General features: G+C 42.1%; 1 protein-coding gene across 5 annotated transcripts in view; it reads right to left on the bottom strand.

Moving 5' to 3' along the window:
* Positions 1 to 438: 438 nt before the first annotated feature.
* Positions 439 to 20430, bottom strand: part of CDKAL1 (CDK5 regulatory subunit associated protein 1 like 1) — a 654793-nt gene continuing 634801 nt past the window's right edge. For all 5 annotated transcript variants that reach the window (XM_033434817.1, XM_033434820.2, XM_049716364.1 and 2 more), the window contains one exon: positions 439 to 1472. In XM_033434817.1, coding sequence (XP_033290708.1) covers positions 1281 to 1472 — 192 coding nt within the window. In that variant the 3' untranslated portion in view covers positions 439 to 1280. The remainder of the gene's footprint in view (positions 1473 to 20430) is intronic.

Here is a 20430-nt window from a genome sequence, read left to right on the forward strand (position 1 = left end):
GGAACCCACTCTGTTTATTAATAAAGAAATGACTGCACATATCTCAAGAAAGGAAGCACCCAGCAGGCTCCTATTCTCTGCCAACACATCTCTCTCCTCTCACTGCCAGAACAGGGGGATCCCAAGTGGACATCTCACTGTAGGACTCAGAGGAAGCAGGAGCAAACCCTGGCATTTTAAATGTGATCTCCTCTTAGAAGCACATACCAGGGTCAGGAGAAGTGTACTAATACTAGAGTTTTTTGTTTTGGTTTTTTAACTCACTGGCTTATAATTTAATTTTAATCTGGATTCAAAAGATACAAAAGAGGTTGAAACATTTTGGGATAAAATGAAGAGCTGAAAAGGGATGGGGGTTTAAAACTGAAAACTGTCCCGTGGTAATGACGGGCGCCTGATTTCCCTGCGCTATACGATCCAAATAACTTATTCAAATGCTGACAGTCATGAGCCTTGCTCACTACAACAATTCCTTTTATTGTGGAAGAAATCACTTCATTTAGTCAATGGCCAGTGATGTCAGGTAGAAATAGACAGTGGGTGGAATCAATCGAAAATGTCAGAAAAGAGGCAGAGCTTGTTTTCGACAAGTCCAGTCTTTGAAAGTCTGCGGGAGCTGAAGAAGTGGGTGATTCCTCAGACTTCTCAAGATGGTGCCAGGAGTCGTTTAATTGCTAGGCTCTCCCTGCATGTTCTGAAAGGATCCAAGTTCCAGAAACAGGTTTCCATGTAAACTTTTCAGGAACACATCTGCTGTGGAAAATAAGATGTTCGTAGTGGCATCGGGACCCCAAACAAAGCATAAAGAGAAAGATACATGTAAAAATGTTTATTGAAAATGGAAAATCTTTCCACATGAGGAAGAGGTGACCAGACCCACGGTACAAATAGGTTTCTGACTTGAAGACTGGTGATTTAAAGAAAATGCGACCACTTGCATTTCTTGCTAAAAATAAACCAAGGGGAGCTTAATTGAAAAGACATGCTATAGCAGCTGTTGTTGGGTTTTAGGTCAAATAACCAACGAGTCCAACTCAAGATGAGACTGGGTAAGCCCCATTAAAGAGTGTGGCTGAAGGGCAGGGAGACAGTGTAAATTACTGCCCTTTGAGAAGTGATGTGGTCGCTCTCCTTTTCTTTGAAGATTTTAATTAGAAATTCATTCCTCTTCACAGATTTTATTTTTTAAAGGCCACACCGTGTAGCACGTGGGATCTTAATTCCCCAACCAGGGATCAAACCCATTATTCTTCTTCACTGATGCTTCAGTTAGTTGTGTTTTAATTACAGACCTTGATCAAAAAAGCAAAAAGAAAAGCAAACAGAGCCAGGACCACAGACATCCTCAGTGTACAGTCCTGGTGTAGCCTTTGCAATTGTAGCGCCATTCTGGAACTCGCCGAGTCTTGCTGAGTTGCATCCAAGGTGTGGGATACTGAATTCAGGTGGTTCCCAAGCCTATTTCTGAATTCCTATAGAGAGAGGAACATAGAGGAAAACGAAAGACATTAAGGATGCAAAATAAGAAAAAAAGCGCTAATGTGACATCAGTCAAGCAAAGGACCCCTAGAAGGAGCTATTTTTTTATTGAGATATGATTAACATATAATATTGTATTAGTTTCAGGTACACAACATAAGGATTCAATATTTGTATACATTGTGAAATGAGCACCACAGTAAGTCTAGTTACAACACAGTTACAATTTTTTTCCCTTGTAATGAAAACTTTTAAGGTCTACTCTCTAACCAGCTTCCAAATATACAATGCAGTATTGTTAACTATAGGCAGCATGCTGTACGTTACATCCCCAGGACATATTTACATTAGAACTGGAAGTTTGTATCTTTTGGCTCCCTTCACCCCTGTCACCCACCTGCCACCCCCCTGTGTCTGACAAGCACTAATCTCTCTGCATCTATATATTCGGTTTTGTTTTTTTAGATTCTATGTCTTTCTCTGACTTATTTCACTTAGCATAATGCCCTCAAGGTCCATCCATGTTGTTGTGAATGGCAAGACTTCCTTTTTTTTTACACCTGAGTAATACTCCATTGTATACACACGCCCCATCTTCCTTGTCCATTCACCCATTGATGGACACTTAGGTTGCTTCCATCTCTTGGCTATTGTAAATAGTGCTGCAGTGAACATGGGATGCATGTAACTTTTTGAGTTAGTGTTTTTGTTTCCTTTGCGTAAACACTCAGAAGTAGAATTGCTGGATCATATGTTGGTTCTATTCTTAGTTTTTTAAGGAAACTCCATACTGTTTTCCAGAGTGGCTGCACCAATTTACACTCCCACCAACGGTGCACGAGGGTTCCCTTTTCTCCATATGTTCACCAACATTTGTTAGTTCTTATCTCTTTTGATGATGGCCATTGTGACAGGTATGAGGTTACATCTCATTGTGGTTTTAATTTGCATTTCCCTGATGATCAGTGCTGATGAGCACTTCTTCGTGCATCTGTTGGCCATCTGTCTGTCTTCTTTGGTAAACTGTCTATTCAGATCCTCTGCCCACTTTTTTTTTTTTTTTTTGTGGTACACGGGCCTCTCACTGCTGTGGCCTCTCCCGTTGCGGAGCACAGGCTCCGGACGCGCAGGCTCAGCGGCCATGGCTCACGGGCCCAGTCGCTCCGTGGCATGTGGGATCTTCCTGGACCGGGGCACGAACCCGTGTCCCCTGCATCGGCAGGTGGACTCTCAACCACTGCGCCACCAGGGAAGCCCCTCTGCCCATTTTTAAAATCAGATTTTTTTTTTCTATTGAGCTGTATGAGTTCTTTATATATATTTTGGATATCAACCCCTCATCAGATATCAGATATGTGATTTGCAAATATTTTCTCCCATTCAGCTGGTTGCCTTTTCATTTTGTTGATGGTCTCCTTTGCTGTGCCCAAGTTTTTTAGTTTGATGTAAGAAGAAGCTATCACTCACTCTTCAACACAGGCACATTCAAACACCTACCATAGGCCATGTAGGCCAAGCTACGTACAAGCTATAGTTCCTTTCCTTGAAGGGTCAGACCAAGTTCATAAATTTCCAGATTATACACAAACTATATGAAAGAGACAAACAGTGTTTACGGAGAATCAAGGCCGACTTCACGAAGGGTAGAATTTATGTAGAGTGGAGTCATCACAGACGTATCTATCTTTTAGGGATGCAACCATATCTACTCAGGAAAAGAAGAATGACACGGGAAAAAACCACGAAGCCATTTTATTCATCAAACACGTCCCTTAGGACAGGGACTCCCAGCTGGCGCACCGCTGCAGGAGGGCTGCCCCGACCCCCAAGGGGCACCTGAAGGGGTCTGAGTGGCCACAGGGCTCCATGCGCAGCCTCTGCATCCACTCTGGTGTGCCATGTGCCTGACATGGAAAGGCTGGGAAACCCTGCTTGGAGAGAACACGAGGAGCTAGGAGACATGACGGTGAGACTCTATAGAGGGTCTCTGTCTCCTGATGCGTCTCAGCAGGTGCGGGGAGGAGGGGACAGGGGGCACCTGGCCACTCTCAGGGAGGTTCTAGTGTTTCGACGTGTAATTTTGATTCCACGCTATAAGATTTCCACCTTATGCACAGGCCTTAGAATCAGTATCTCCCCTGTTGAAACCTGAATAACACTTTAAGAGATGGAGGCGGGGTGGGGAAGGAGAATCCGGGATGGAAGAAACACTGCGGGGCTGGGAGGAGGGGGCGAGCCAGAGGCGTGGCTGTGGAAGTGCAAGAAAGCCACAGAAGCACAAGACGCCTCCGAACAACCATTTCACGTGGCTTATTCTTTCCTTCCACACTCGCGAACAATCTGGGGACAGCTTCGGCCCCTGCGTGGAATGGCAGCCCCGCCATGCACAGCAGAAGCACTGGAAGGGTGCTTTACAGAAGGTAACTCTGGCACGAAGGTGTAGGGTGCATTGAGGGGAGCGGGGAGGTGGGGGTAGAGAATCCGGGGGCAAGCTGTGGCGACAGATGAGGTGGGGAGTGCTGAGGACCTGTGTTGGGAGGATGGCGGAAGGCACGGAAAGGAGGGCACAACAGACACTTAATGTAGAATCAACAGTAGCTGAGTTCAGGTGAGTGGGTGATGGAGGGACAAAGGAGAGGAATGGGGAAATGAGAAGAACTTTCACAGCCCAGTTTCCACCAGCTAATATCTGCCTGTGATAGATATGGAAGAACTCTTGCTTTGACTATAGGAGACTGATTGCAAAATTAATATAGCTTTTGTCCACAAGGATGAATCTCTCAACCCCAGTGGCAGTCGAGCCATCATTTACTTCTGGGCTCCTCAGGGATCTGGGCTGACACCCTGCTGCTGTTCCTGCACTGGGGGCCCTTGACAAGAAGGTCACAGCTGGACAGACAGAGCCGTGGTCCCCGCAGCAGTGACGGCTGCACCCAGACCTGCCCCGGGAAACCGCTCTCTTGTACGATTGGCTTTCTGCATGATATTTTGGAGCTGGGAATATGTTGACAAGCTTTCATTTTGATGGTTAAAAATAGCCCCAAGGTCTCAAGGACAGCACTCAACCTTGGGAAAGAATGCAGCCTTCTACAGCTAAAATAACGGAAGCTCTGTGAGTTCCTCAAAAGCAGAGAGGTTGCCTAATTCATCTCTGGGTTCTTGGAACCTGCACAGCGGCAAACACAGAGCAGGTACTCAGCAAGTGTTCAGAAATGAATGAATGAACGAACGAGTGAATGAACGGATATGAGGATGAGTATTCCAGATGAGATACAACTAATCAAAAACACGCTTAGCTATGTCTATGGTGATCGATGCGCACAACTGTAAAAGGGTCTTGAGTTGTTGCCTCTAGCAATTAAACCATCACTTCCTAGGCTTGGGTTTACAAGACAAGAACTAAGAGGCTGATTAAGTTCTCCTAGGCCTGAGTTCTTTAACCTTTTTAAGTCACAGATGGCTTTGAGAAGGCAGTGAGGACTACAGACTGTTCCCCCAGAAAACTGTGGAGGCATCCGCGCACATATACACACAGCCTCGCTCACACCCTGCAAATAACTTCAGTAGGTTCACAGATCCAGACACTGTGGGGCCTGATGCTTTCTCTTAAAAAAAAAAAAATGCAATACAAAATTAAGAACAGGGCCTTGGAAGGGGCCCCTCAAAGTGTCAGGCCCTGAATCTTAAGCTCTACTAGCTTCAGGGAAGATCTGCTCCTGTCCCACCCCCAGTTCTGAAAAATGAACCTTGGTTCTGTGCATGCAATCCCAGAAGCTGCCATTCGGTGATCACTGGTGTAGGGGGCCAGGGGTCAGGCTGCCCCGGGCAGGACTAGGTGAGTCTCAAAGCATCAAGCATTTGGTTGGGTTTTTAACATATTCTGCTTCACAAAGGTGCAGTACAGGTAAAGTACCTGTGCTCTCAGCCTGAAAATACCCTTCAACTCTTTTTTTTTTTTTTTTTTTTTTTGCAGTACGCGAGCCCCTCACTGTTGTGGCCTCTCCTGTTGCGGAGCACAGGCTCCGGACGTGCAGGCTCAGCGGCCATGGCTCACGGGCCCAGCCGCTCCGCGGCATGTGGGATCTTCCCAGACCGGGGCACGAACCCGCATCCCCTGCATCGGCAGGCGGACTCTCAACCACTGTGCCACCAGGGAAGCCCCACGACCCTTCAACTTTTAACAAGAGTTTCACAGAATTTCTTCCTCTGTTCCTTCCAACTCATTTGCCATAAAATTTTGCTCAAAACATAAAAGGTACCTATTAAAGCAGCATTGTGGATTATCTGTGGCTGGGTTCAACACAGTCATTCTTTCTTGGGCACTGATTTTTCCCTCCCTCACTCAAACATTTAACACATCTGAACATAACTGACCCATATGGTGGCAAGCCACTCTCCTGTCCCTGGGGGCAAGTCTGCATCACAGAATCGTGTGGAGTACCGTGGCACCCATACGCAGCCCCACAAGAAGCCCACCCTGCCATTCTCCCTAAGATCAAGGTGAGAGCTTGATGACACAGCAGGAGAGAGGAAATGCAGCCTGTCTCTACCATGCTGTGCTTCTTTCATTATCTTCACCCTGTACCAGTTCACCATCTTGATTAAAGGAGTTTGACGATATGATTTAAAATATAAGATTGAAAAAAAGTTTCTCAGATGACAGAGTTATCTGTTGCCAGCTAGCTTTGTACATTTCAATTGTCACTACCACTGTGATATTGAAGGAAAAGTAATTTAGAAATACAGGAAATACAAGGACTTTCTCATAAAGTCCAAGATTCTCAAACATATAAATGCACAACTATTATGGTTTCCACACAGTCAGAAGCACCATTCATGAATATAAAATAATGTAGTATTTCTAGACAGTAATGAAAATAAAAAGGGTTTACAGGTGAAGTGATGATACATAACCAATAGCAAGATAAAGTTTAGACACACACACGCGCAGAATAACGTATACAATTGACTTTAGAGAAAAACCTGGCAGAGTCAGTAGTTCTGGAAAGTAAATAGAAGGCTCGAGCCTTCCAGAAACCTCTTAAACATTACCAAGTCGTTAATTTTTGAAATTTAAGACACACTTGTATCTCTCAAGCTATAATGCAACAAATACAAGAAATTTTATTATTTACTAAAACTAATTAAACATCAACTCTCAGATTTATAATTCTTAAGAAATCAAATTCCATTTAGAAATGCCTTTTACAAAACAGATAGAAACAAAGCAGGATATGACCTTCGTTCAATCAAAAAGATCCACGTATTTATCCAGTCAGAGTAGACTAAGGACACATTAAGAAAGTGTTAACTTTGATTAACATGCTTTCCCCCCTTGTAAATCTCACTGTTCCCTTGATTAATTTCTAAACATACTCACTTCCTAATTCTTAAACATATTGTAATTTTCAAAAGTACAGCTTATCAAATCCTACTAAAGTAATACATCTATTAGAGTAGCATCACATATATATGCCAAAAAAACCAAACCAAATCAAAAACAACTTTGATGTTCAGAACCTTCAGGGATCAGATTTCAATCAGTTAAAGATAAAGACAGTTGGGATGGTAACAATAGTCAACCTCTAATTATTTCCTTCTTCTCTAGCAGTTATACATGTATTGCTAGGGAAAGGAAGGAGAGGCCTTTAACCTGGGCACTTTTATCACCAGAGAAACAAATGGGACCTGTTCTAGAAGCAGTAAGTGCATGGGCTCTGGGCTCTAATCCCAGCTCCATCTGAGAATTCTTGGGCAAATAATTTGTCCAACCCTCTCATAGGGTTGTTATGAGGATTAAACGAGGTATATATATTGTGTCTTGAACATTTAAGATTCAAAAAAGATGAACACACTCCATGGTATTTTATGGTCCTAAGGAAATATGCAAACTGCCTCAGATATTATTTTTGTAAAATTACAAAGTCACTATTTTATTTGCTTCTCAAATATGGTTTATCAATTTAAACTATTTTTCTTTCTTATACGTATCATCAGGAGGTGCACAGTCTAATGAATAGCATGGCAGACCAGAAACCGAATCCAAGCTCAGATATTTATTAGCTGTGTGACCCCGGGCAAGTGGTTTAAGCTCTCCAGGCCTAGTTACCTCTTCTGTGAGGTAGGGAGACCAGTATCTACTTTAAGATGTTGTTGAAAGGGTTAGAATTCGCATGCCCAGAGCCTGGGCAGAGTGCCAGGAATACAGAAGGTTTCGATGAAGGGCCACCATTATACTCCATTCCAGGAGTGTGGCGTGGAAGACGGAGAAGGGCAGAGCCTCCCACAGCATTTGCCAGCAGTGCCGGAGGGTGACGTCCTGTCCCGGATGCTGTCCTCGCAGCTCTAACCCGCGAGGGAGACGCTATGCCCGCCGTAAAGCTGGCACCTCCTACTCCCCGGGCTCTCAGTCTGTGGGGTGAGCCTTCTGGAAAGGCTCTTACCTAAAACCATACTATATAAGAAGGGAGACTTGGACACCACCATTTATAAGGGGGAATTCACCTGTCAGATGTGCCACGGGCCCTTTTTATGTCTGCCTTTTCTTCCAATACCTAATATTGCTGTAACGCTGCTTTCAAGGAAACTAAAGAGGAAGAAAACAAGTCACAGTCACCGCCACGACTCTGCTCTCCGCCTGACCCTGCCATCTCGCCTCCAGCCACCATGCGCCCCTGCCCCTCTTCCTATGGACGTGTCAGATCTCGACTGGACAGATCTCGACTCTCTCAACCAGCACCCAGCCCAGATGCACCGGGAGCTCCCACTCTGTGGGCTGTGTGTCCTGCCGGCTGGCCCTCATCACGGCACTCACGGCGTGTGTGACCCCCCAAGCTCTCGCCGTCCCACCAGAAGGTGCGCTCAGTGCAGGCAGAGCTGAACGAGCTGCACAAGAGGACCCGCTCCAGCGGAAGCCTCGGGCTCCACACAGTTACCAGGAGAGGGGTGCAGGGCGCCTCCCGGCAACTGTATGGCCGGCTGATCCTGAAGCTCCCTGGTGGAGGAAGACAGGGGCCACCAGGGCTGGGCCTCCTCTAAGGCCCTTTCCTTCTGTGGAGCTCACCAGAGCCGCTGAGAAAACAGGCCTCCAGGGCCACCCTTGTTTGTCCTCCTCACAGCTCTTTCAGCCAAAAGAAACAGACCTGAAGGAAAGGGAGGGTACCTAGAAGGTGGTCAATCAACGTTCTCTGAAGGGATGTTTGGGTTTCTACTTGTTCCTTTGCATTCTGTGTTCATATTTTCATATAGTTGCAAGGATCCTGTTCTTGGGAGCTGATGAACTTGCCCTTCCGGTGTTAGAAAGCCACCCTGTTCAGCGGCCTCTCCTGCCGTTCCTCCTCACCAAAAATGTTTATAAATTGTGACATGGGTGCAGAACCAGAGGCATAACGATCCAGCAAGAAAGGTGGACGACAAGCTCTGTGTAAAAATACTAAGTAGAAGAAGCAGTGTTTCTGGAATGTTCCCCATGTGCCCAGAAGGGCTCTATTCTCCATGCCTTCTCTCCTTTAATCCTCCCAATCGCCCAGTGAAGTCGTTAACACGGGTTTCTCCCAACTTTAAGTATTCACCCAATTTACAGACAGTAGGTGTAAATGTGGAAGCAGAGGAGAGGATTGGCTTTAGACATATTAAGTCTAGCCTGGTAGTTACATATCAGAGATGCATTTATAGTGCAATGCAAAGAAATGAGAAAAATGAAGGCACTGAATAATTATTAAAATAACTACCAGTATCAAGATTCCTATCAAACAGACTTTCTCCACTTTACATGGAGGTGACGGTGTTATTCTGTGTTTCCCTAGAGAAGGCCCTTCCAGGAAAGCCAGCCCCAGGTCAGGCAGAGACATCGCACGCGACCTGTCTTGCAGCTCTGGGCCATGTTGAGACTCAGTAAACGTGACCTGTGGACGGCACATCGCGGGTTTCCTCTGCACACACACGCACATGCCCACACGCACACATACTTGATCTGCTCACATTAGAACGTGTTGCAAAATGTGTTTTAATGAGGAACAGTTGGTCTGGTTCTGCTCAAATAAAAGACATCCCTGTAAGAGAGTTGCCACCTGTCTCCCCAGCTTGCAGTGCAGCTTCTAAATGAATTCTTCGGTCCCTGCCGCCTGCAGGTGTTGCCATGGGCCAGCAATCACATTCCACATGCCAGCTTCCCTTCCCGGGCCGACAGACAACTTTGTCCCTGTGCTTCGTGTCATTACCGGATACCAGGACGGACACGGGATTACAGGGGCCAAGGTACCTTTCTCCAATATACTTCTAGACATTTCTCAAACTGGGAGCATCTTAATATCACATATTTAGGAGTGCCCATTATCTCTGAGCCAAAGATGGTAGTATTTTCTAGCTCTTGCAGTCTCTGGAAAGAATGTTATACGTATAGTCCATTAGCATTACTGGTATATCGTCATGTAACAGGATCAACAAATTACACTTGGAATCAATTATACCTTATCATTTATTTGGGGAGAAAACTGACATTTGAAAATCTCTGTCACGGACTCACATGATGACAGCACAGTACTGTCAGCCTTTTCTGTATCACTTTTGGGCATGAGCAATTCTAAATCAGCAATTATTCATATGTAATTTTTCCTCTTCCCCCTCACCTCAAATGTGTACTTGTTTATCATATCATTAAAATCGCAAAGAAGAAGTTTTAAACCAGAACACACACACACACACTCTAAAAAAATCACTATTATCTTAGTTTTCTGAATCTTATTTTGCTGATAGCAGAGTAAACCCAAGGCTCTGCTAATAAGGCCAAACATAAATTATTAAACTGTCTGCCATACGATCAAGTGCATTTCAGATTATATTCTGAATAATTTTGGCTTGACGTCCACCAAAGGAACAGATCTGACGTGTCCCTGCGTGGTCTCGGTGATCCCTCCCTTGCTGGATGCCCAACCCTCTGACCTGAACAGCACTAAACGAAAGAGATAATAATCCTACCAAAAACCAAAGCTCGGCACTTGCCCAACCTAATTATTTCCTGTAAGATCGGATTTCACCCTACTCAAGGGATCTGAAAATAACTCTTAAGCTCTGAACTTCTTTTAATAAATTCAAAATATTTCTTATGTGTAAATTTTTCTCATGGCTCAGAGGCACTGTTACAGCTTGAAGTGGAAGCTAACAGGGAGGAAGAAAAAATTATTTGATACCTTCTAACTCTAGATAAATTAGAGTTTAGAATCATCTTTTTTTCAACCAAGCCTGAACATATGGCCTATGCAGAAAACCTATAGAAACCAAATATGTGATCAATACAAGGAAATTGTCTTAAAATATACATTATGCAGCGCGGTACACTATTTGAAAAGAACCTCTAAATCTCCTAATTTCGAAGAGTTTGCTTTGAATACAAAATTATCTTCATAGCAGAAAGGTATCTCTATCACAATTGCATTTTATCCCTAAAATATAAACTTAAGGAGGCACCCCTTCACATAAGCAGCCCTAACGCGCACTGCTGCATGAGTCCCTGGTAAGAAGAGATGAACAAAGGTGACTGCTCAGGCTCCGTAATGCCTTCTTAACCCTCCACTGCGGGCTTCTATCTGAATGCCTTCATCTTCTTTGACCTTTTTTTTTATTTTAAAGATTCTTCTGATGTGGACCATTTTTAAAGTCTTTATTGAAGTTGTTACAATATTGCTTCTGTTTTGTTTTTTTTTTTTTGGCCACGAGGCATGTGGGATCTTAGCTCCCTGACTAGGGATCGAACCGCACGCCCTGTATTGGAAGGTGAAGTCTTAACCACTGGACCGCCAGGGAAGTCCCCGTCTTTGACCTTCTTAATCTTTCTTGAACCTAGGACAAAATGTCCATTCAAATAAGCTTACACTTCCCTGATTTTCGACTTGTTAACACGTACCAAAATATGAGGGGTGGGGCAGGTAGGGTAGAGAATCAGATCCCAAATTAATAGTATAGTTCTCTCTTCTGCTAATTAAATATCAGCCACAGATGTACACACACACACACACACACACACACACACACACACACACACACGCGTGCACACAGACCAAGAGGCTCACTTAGAACTATGAAGTCTGTGATCACAACGTTCATGACAGCGGCAGAAATCAGAACTCATCTGTTCCGAATTACCGGCTGGAAATAAGCATTAGTACAAACTAAAGCTGTTCCACAGGTGTGGCAAAGTTAAAGAAAAAGTGAATTGGGTCAAAATGCTTCACTGACAATGAAGTCCTTTTGATAATCTCTTAAACCAGAACCGAAACGATCCTCGTTCCATGGAGTGTACACTGGAAGCTGTGAACTGGGATGCAGATGGACATAACAATTGGGGGCATTAAAGTTAATCTTTAATCAATTCAACTCAAAATAATTACTCCTAAGGATTTTGTCCAAATAGGTAACCATGAGGGTGTGTTGGCAGTTGTTTGTTTTAAATAACAATAACAACAACAAAAAACATGGGTGATGTTAACTGCTATCACAGTGCAAACCTCTCATCCTAAGTATCACTTTCAATGACACTGGAAATATGGCTTTAGCATCACTGAGCTCCATGAACTGCATAAAATGAATAAAGGAGATGGCAGGTGCTTTGTTCTGTCTCAAAGAATCTCACAAATGATGAGCTAACATGTAAAATGTTTCCTTCAGATCACCATGACGTTTATTCATCTTGCAAAGTTCAGATAAACTAGTTAAGAAAAATTACACGGTACATACTCACTGTAATTACACTGAACTCAGCCATCTGAAAAAGTTCACATCTCTACCTATTTTCCTATCACTTCCAAAGTTCTATTATGTGTTCTTCCAAATATCCGTTCCGAGGTATGCCCGTCCTCCCCTTCTACTTTGAACATGGACAGTTTTTAAAAAATAAAAAATGATGATTCTACCAAAAGTTAAAATAACTGAGAGAAGACTAATATTAAGAGATCTAATCATTTATATCACTATAAAAGCATGGCAGGCAGCCTTTCAGATGGCCCCAAACTATCCTCACCTCCTAGTAGCCACGTCCTTGTGTAACACCTTCCCCGGGATGATGGACTGAACTTACTGACTTGCTTCTAATTAATTACACTCCACATAAATGATGGGATGTCCCTTCTGAAATTAGGATACTAAGAACTGTGGCTTCTACCTTTCTCACTCTCTCTGTTTGCTTGTTCTGGGGGAAACGAGCTGCCCTGTGCAGAAGCCCTCATGAGAAGGAACTGAGGGAGACTTTCTACGAACAGCCAACGAAGAACTGAGACCTCAAACAACCCATAAGAAACTGGGTCTCACTGGACTAAAATCAAGTGAGGTGTCGTCCTCCTTCTGGAGGCTCTAGGGACAAATCCGTCTCGTTGCCTTTTCCAGCTTATGTTACGTGGCTGTGACTCCCTTCCATCTGCAAAGTCAGCATTCTCATCCCTCTGATTCTGATTCTCCTGCAGCCTTTTCACTTTAAGGTCTCTTGTGATGTCACTGGACCCACCTGGATAATCCAGGAAATCTCTTTATTTTGATGTCAGTACATTAGCAAATTTATTTTGAAGTTTAACTTCTTTTTTTGTTAGTTATCTATTTTATACAATATTAGAGTACACATGTCAATCCCAATCTCCCAATTCATCCCACCACCACTTCACTCTGCATGGCAGTCTCTAGGTCCACCCATGTCTCTACAAATGACCCAATTTCATCCCTTTTTATGGCTGAGTAATATTCCACTGTGTATATGTACCACATCTTCCTTATCCATTCGTCTGTCAGTGGGCATTTAGGTTGCTCCCATGACCTGGCTATTGAAAATAGTGCTGCAATGAACATTGGGGAGCATGTGTCTTTTTGAATTATGGTTTTCTCTTGGTATATGCCCAGTAGTGGAATTGCTGGGCCATATGGTAGTTCTATTTTTAGTTTTTTAAGGAACCTCCATACTGTTCTCCATAGTGGCTGTATTAATTTACATTCCCATCAACAGTGCAAGAGGGTTCCCTTTTCTCCACACCCTCTCCAGCATTTGCTGTTTGTAGATTTTCTGATGGTGCCCATTCTAACCATTGTGAGGTGATACCTCATTGCAGTTTTGATTTGCATTTCTCTAATAATTATTGATGTTGAGCACCTTTTCATGTGCCTCTGGGCCATCTGTATGTCTTCTTTGGAGAAATGTCTATTTATGTCTTCTGCCTATTTTTTGATTGGGTTGTTTATTTCTTTTTTTAACACTGAGCTGCATGAGCTGTTTATATATTTTGGAGATTAATCCTTTGTCCGTTGACTCATTTACAAATATTTTCTCCCATTCTGAGGGTTGTCTTTTCATCTTGTTTATGGTTTCCTTTGCTGTGCAAAAGCCTTTAAGTTTCATTAGGTCCCATTTGTTTATTTTTGTTTTTATTTCCTTTACTCTAGGAGGTGGGTCAAAAAAGATCTCGCTGTGATTTATGTCAGAGTGTTCTTCCCATGTTTTCCTCTAAGAGTTTTATAGTGTCCGGTCTTACATTTAGGTCTTTAATCCATTTTGAGTTGATTTTTGTGTATGGTGTTAGAGTGTTCTAATTTCATTCTTTTCCATGTAGCTGTCCAGTTCTCCCAGAACCACTTTTTGAAGAGACTGTCTTTTCTTCACTGTATATCCTTGCCTCCTTTGTCATAGATTAGTTGACCACAGATGCGTGGGTTTATCTCTGGGCTTTCTATCATGTTCCACTGATCTATATTTCTGTTTTCATGCCAGTACCATATTTTCTTGATTACTGTGGCTTTGCAGTATGGTCTGATGTCAGGGAGCCTGATTCCTCCAGCTCCAATTTTTTCCCTCAAGATTGCTTTGGCTATTCGCTGTCTTTTGTGTCTCCATACACATTTTAAGATTTTTTTGTTCTAGTTCTGTAAAAAAATGCCACTGGTAATCTGATAGGCATTGCACTGAATCTGTGGATTGCCTTGGGTAGTATAGTCATCTTTACAATATTGATTCTTCCAATCAAAGAACATGGTATGTCTCTCCATCTGTTTGTGTCATCTTTGATTTCTTTCATCAGTGTCTTATAGTTTTCTGCATACAGGTCTTTTGTCTCCTTAGGTAGGTTTATTCCTAGGTATTTTATTCTTTTTGTTGCAGTGGTGAATGGGACTGCTTCCTTAGTTTCTCTTTCTGATCTTTTGTTGTTAGTGTATAGGAATGCAAGAGATTTCTGTGCATTAATTTTGTATCCTGCTACTTTACCAAATTCATTGATTAGCTTTAGTAGTTTCCTGGTGGCATCTTTAGGATTATATATGTATAGTAACGTTATCTGCAAACAGCGACAGCTTTACTTTTTCTTTTCCAACGTCTATTCCTTTTATTTCTTTTTCTTCTCTGATTGCCATGGCTAGGACTTCCAAAACTATGTTGAATAATAGTGGCGAGAGTGGACCACCTTGTCTTGTTCCTGATCTTAGAGGAAATGCTTTCAGTTTTTCACCATTGAGAATGATGTTTGTTGTGGGTTTGTTGTATACGGCCTTTATTACGTTGAGGTAGGTTCCCTCTATGCCCATTTTCTGGAGAGTTGTTATCATAAATTGGTGTTGAATTTTGTCAAAAGCTTTTTCTGCATCTATTGAGATGATCATATGGTTTTTATTCTTCAATTTGTTAATATGTTGTATCACATTGATTGATTTGCGTATATTGAAGAATTCTTGCATCCCTGGTATAAATCCCACTTGATCATGGTGTATGATCCTTTGAATATGTTGTTGGAGTCTGTTTGCTAGTATTTTGTTGAGGATTTTTGCATCTGTGTTCATCAGTGATATTGGTCTGTAATTTTTTTGTAGTATCTTTGTCTGGTTTTGGTGTCAGGGTGATGGTGGCCTCACAGAATGAGCTTGGGAGTGTTCCTTCCTCTGCAATTTTTTGGAAGAGTTTGAGAAGGATGGTGTTAGCTGTTCTCTAAATCCTTGACAGAGTTCACCTGTGAAGCCAACTGGTCCTGCACTTTTGTTTGTTGGAAGATTTTTAATCACAGTTTCAATTTCATTACTTGTGATTGGTCTGTTCATGTTTTTTATTTCTTCCTGGTTCAGTCTTGGAAGGTTATACCTTTCCAAGAATTTGTCCGTTTTGTCCAGGTTATCCATTTTACTGGCATAGAGTTACTTGTAGTAGTCTCTTATGATGCTTTGTATTTCTGCGGTGTCCGTTGTAACTTCTCCTTTTTCATTTCTAATTTTACTGAGTTGAGTCCTCTCCCTCTTTTTCTTGAAGAGTCTGGCTAGAGGTTTATCAATTTTGTTTATCTTCTCAAAGAACCAGCTTTTAGTTTTATTGATCTTTGCTATTGTTTTCTTTGTTTCTATTTCATTTATTTCTGCTCTGATCTTTATGATTTCTTTCCTTCTGCTAACTTTGGGTTTTGTTTGTTCTTCTTTCTCTAGTTCCTTTAGGTGTAAGGTTAGATTGTTTGAGATTTTTCTTTTTTCTTGAGGTAGGATTGTACTGCTATAAACTTCCCTTTTAGAACTGCTTTTGCTGCATCCCATAGGTTTTGGACTGTCGTGTTTTTGTTGTCATTTGTCTCTGGGTATTTTTCGATTTCCTCTTTGATTTCTTCAGTGATCTCTTGGTTATTTAGTAACATATTGTTTAGTCTCCATGTGTTTGTGTTTTTTACATTTTTTTCCCTGTAATTGATTTCTAATCTCATGGTGTTGTGGTCAGAAAAGATGCTTGATATGATTGCAATTATCTTAACTTACCGAGGCTTGATTTGTGACCCAAGATGTGATGTATTCTGGAGAATGTTCCATGTGCACTTGAGAAGAAAGTGTAATCTGCTGTTTTTGGATGGAATGTCCTACAAATATCAATTAAATCTATCTGGTCTATTGTGTCATTTAAAGCTTGTGTTTCCTTATTAATTTTCTGTCTGGATGATCTGTCCATTGGTGTGAGGAGTTAAAGTTCCCCACTATTATTGTGTTACTGTCAGTTTCCTCTTTTATAGTTGTTAGCATTTGCCTTATGTATTGAGGTGCTCCTACGTTGGGTGCATATATATTTATAATTATTAGATCTTTTCTTGGATTGATGCCTTGATCATTATGTAGTGTCCTTCCTTGTCTCTTGTAATGTTCTTTATTTTAAAGTCTATTTTATCTGACATGAGTATTGCTACTCCAGCTTTCTTTAGGTTTCCATTTGCATGGAATATCTTTTTCCATCCCCTCACTTTCAGTCTGTATGTGTCCCTAGGTCTGAAGTGGGTCTCTTGTAGACAGCATATATATGGGTCTTGTTTTTGTATCCATTCAGCGAGGCTGTGTCTTTTGGTTGGAGCATTTAATCCATTCACGTGTAAGGTAATTATCGATACGTATGTCCCTATTACCATTTTCTTAATTGTTTTGGGTTTGTTTTCGTAGGTCCTTTTCTTCTCTTGTGTTTCCCTCTTAGAGAAGTTCCTTTAGCATTTGTCGTAGAGTTGATTTGGTGGTGCTGAATTCTCTTAGCTTTTGCTTGTCTGTAAAGCTTTTGATTTCTCCATTGGATCTGAATGAGATCCTTGCCAGGTAGGGTAATCTTGGTTGTAGGTTCTTCCCTTTTATCACTTTAAATATATCATGCCACTCCCTTCTGGCTTGTACAGTTTCTGCTGAGAAATCAGCTGTTAACCTTATGGGAGTTCCCTTGTATGTTATTTGTTGTTTTTCCCTTGTTGCTTTTAATAATTTTTGTCTTTAATTTTTGTCAGTTTGATTACTATGTGTCTCAGCATGTTTCTCCTTGGGTTTATTCTTCCTGGGACTCTCTGCGCTTCCTGGACTTGGGTGGCTATTTCCTTTCCCATGTTAGGGAAGTTTTCGACTATAATCTCTTCAAATATTTTCTCGGGTCCTTTATCTCTCCCTTCTCCTTTTGGGACCACTATAATGCGAATGTTTGTGTGTTTAATGTTGTCCAAGAGGTCTCTTAGGCTGTCTTCATTTCTTTTCATTCTTTTTTTTTTTTTTCTGTTCTGTGGCAGTGATTTCCACCATTCTGTTTTCCAGGTCACTTATCTGTTCTTCTGCCTCAGTTATTCTGCCATTGATTCCTTCTAGTGTATTTTTCATTTCAGTTATTGTATTGTTCATCTCTGTTTGTTTGTTCTTTAATTCTTCTAGGTCTTTGTTAAACATTTATTGCATCTTCTCGATCTTTGCCTCCATTCTTTTTCTGAGGTCCTGGATCATCTTCACTATAATTATTCTGAATTCTTTTTCTGGAAGGTTGCCTATCTCTACTTCATTTAGTTGTTTTTCTAGGGTTTTATCTTGTTGCTTCATCTGGTACATAGTCCTCTGCCTTTTCGTTGTCTGTCTTTCTGTGAAAGTGGTTTTTCTTCCACAGGCTGCAGGATTGTAGTCAGTTCATTAGCAAATTTAATTCCACCTGCACCCTTAAATCCCCTGCCTCCCATGTAACCTGACATATTCCCAGGTTCCAAGGATCAGGCCATAGGCATGTTTGGGACGCTGTTATTCTGCCTACCACAGGCCCTACGGGTGATAATGTTGAGTTGCTGGGTACATACACTTCAGAGAATAACTGCCATCCTCCAGAGAACTGGAAGTTTCCTAATCGAAGACCATGAGAAAGAGCTTTAACTTCTTTTAGATTTTAGATTCTTTATGTGAAAAATGAGGGGTTTCTTTTATTTTAAAAACTAGATCTAACCCTTCCCGTTTCACAGCTCAGTAACTAAAAACAAGACACTGAGTTGTAGAGCTGGGATGACTGGCTCAAAGGCTAAAGCAGCATGTAATTTATCTGGGGCTACAGAAAGAGGGTGGAACGATGTGCAGCTCACAAGCAAAAAAGTCCAGGATTTCATAGGTTGGGACAGACTGAATACAGCAATGGTCCCAACTCTTCGTGCTCCCCTAGCTGTGCCTTCGGTCACATAACTGCCTAGTGCTTTCCCTGATCTTGGCCACGTGACTTACTTTGGCCAATGGCATGTTATCAAACATGCCGTATGCCAAGGCTTGGAAAGCTCTCGTGCATTTCTGTTTGCTGTTCCTGTTCCTCTGCCTTTACCATGAGGACATTTCCAGGTTAGCCTGTTGTAGGATGAGACACATGGAGCAGAGCTGATTCATCCGAGTAGTCCCAGTTGTGGCTACCTGCCAGCTACCAGCTGCATCACCAGGCATGTCAGCAGCCACATCTAGATCAGAAGATCCACTCAGAGACCCCACAGCTGACTGCAGATGTGTGAGTGTGCCCAGTCGAGATTAGCTAAACCCCACTAAGGTTTTGTGGTTGTTATATATGAGGCATTTATAGTGACAATAGCTAACTAATATATAGGATGACCAGATATTTGGTTCTGCAATCCTTTTTAAGTAAGGGATACACATGTATCTCCAGCACAAATACATTCATTCACTCATTCATTCATTCAAGAGACACTGAGTGAGCATTTGCTCTATGCCAGGCACTATTCCAGAAATTAAGGACAAAGGAGTGAACAAAGCAAAATAGCTCAGCCCTCATGGATGGGCCTTCCACTGTATTAGCTGGAGACAAAGAAACATAGATATTTGGTACGTCTGATGGTGAGATGTACCGTGGAGAGAAACAGAGTAAGGACAGAGGGGGTACTAGGTGTGACAGATGGTGGGGGCTGCTATTCAACAGAGGGCTCCTCAGGAAGGCCTCATTGATAAGGTGGGCTTCAGCAGAGACCCGAATGGAGGAGAGGACAGACATGATATGTGGGCATCTAACAGAAGCACGTTCCACGCAGAGGGTCTAGCAAGTGGGAAGGCCCTCCTGAGGGAGCAAACCTGCTGTGTTCACATCTCAGGTGGAGCATGGAGGCCAGTATGGCTGGCCCAGTGTGTTCGAGGGGGAAAAGGGTAAATGATGATGTCAGAGAGGCAACGGAGGAGTATGCAAGGCACTAGGCCTTGTAGGCCACTGCAGGGCCTTTGGCTTCCACTCTGAGTGTCATGGGAAACCCGAGACTTTTTAAAAATATTTCTTACTGTGGTGAGATATATATAACATAAAAATTACCATTTTAATCATTTTTAAGTGTACAGTTCAGTGGCAATTACATTTGCCATGTTGTACAACCACCACCACTGTCTATTTCTAAAACTTTTTCATCACTCCAAACAGAAAACTCAGTAACTATTAAGAAACAACTCTCCTACCTCCAACCTCTGATAACCTCTAATCTACTTTCTGGCTCTACAGATTTGCCTATTCTAGATCTTGCATACAAGTGGAATCACATAATATTTGTTCTTTTGTGCCTGACTTATTCCACTTAGCATAATGTTTTCAAGGTTCATCCATGCGGTAGCATGTACTAGAACTTCACTTCTTTTTAGGGCTGAACAAAATTCCATTGTGTGTATATATCGACGTATCAAAGACATTTTGTTTATCCAGTTATTTGTTGATGGACACTTGGGTTGTTTCCAGCCTTTGGTTATTGTGAATAATGCTGCTATGAACATTGGCATACAATACAATTGGCAACAAACAGAGCAAGTATCTATTTGAGTGCCTGCTTTTAATTCTGCTGGGTACATATGCTAGGTCATATGGGACCCTAGATTTTGAGCACAAGAAAGACATGATCTGATTTTTATAGAGGGTAGAAACAGGGAGACCAATTAGGCAGATTGGTTGTGTTTATTTTCAGATTATATAGTACAGAGCATGGAAAAACCACCTCCTACAAGAATATTTAAAAGAAAAAGCCTGTAGCAAATAACACTATCCCACACTATGGATACTTTGTGACTGGTCAGAGGAACTGACCTCATCTGAAGGACAGCAGAAAAGAAATAGCACTCAAAGTCAATGAAAAGGGGAAACTTAGAAACACGATCACAAAGTATTTATTTTAGGTAACTATACTTTAAAAAACGCTGTTGTTGGTTATAAATATGACT

The sequence above is a fragment of the Orcinus orca genome, chromosome 10 (assembly GCF_937001465.1).
Source record: "Orcinus orca chromosome 10, mOrcOrc1.1, whole genome shotgun sequence".
NCBI classification, from domain to species: domain Eukaryota; kingdom Metazoa; phylum Chordata; class Mammalia; order Artiodactyla; family Delphinidae; genus Orcinus; species Orcinus orca.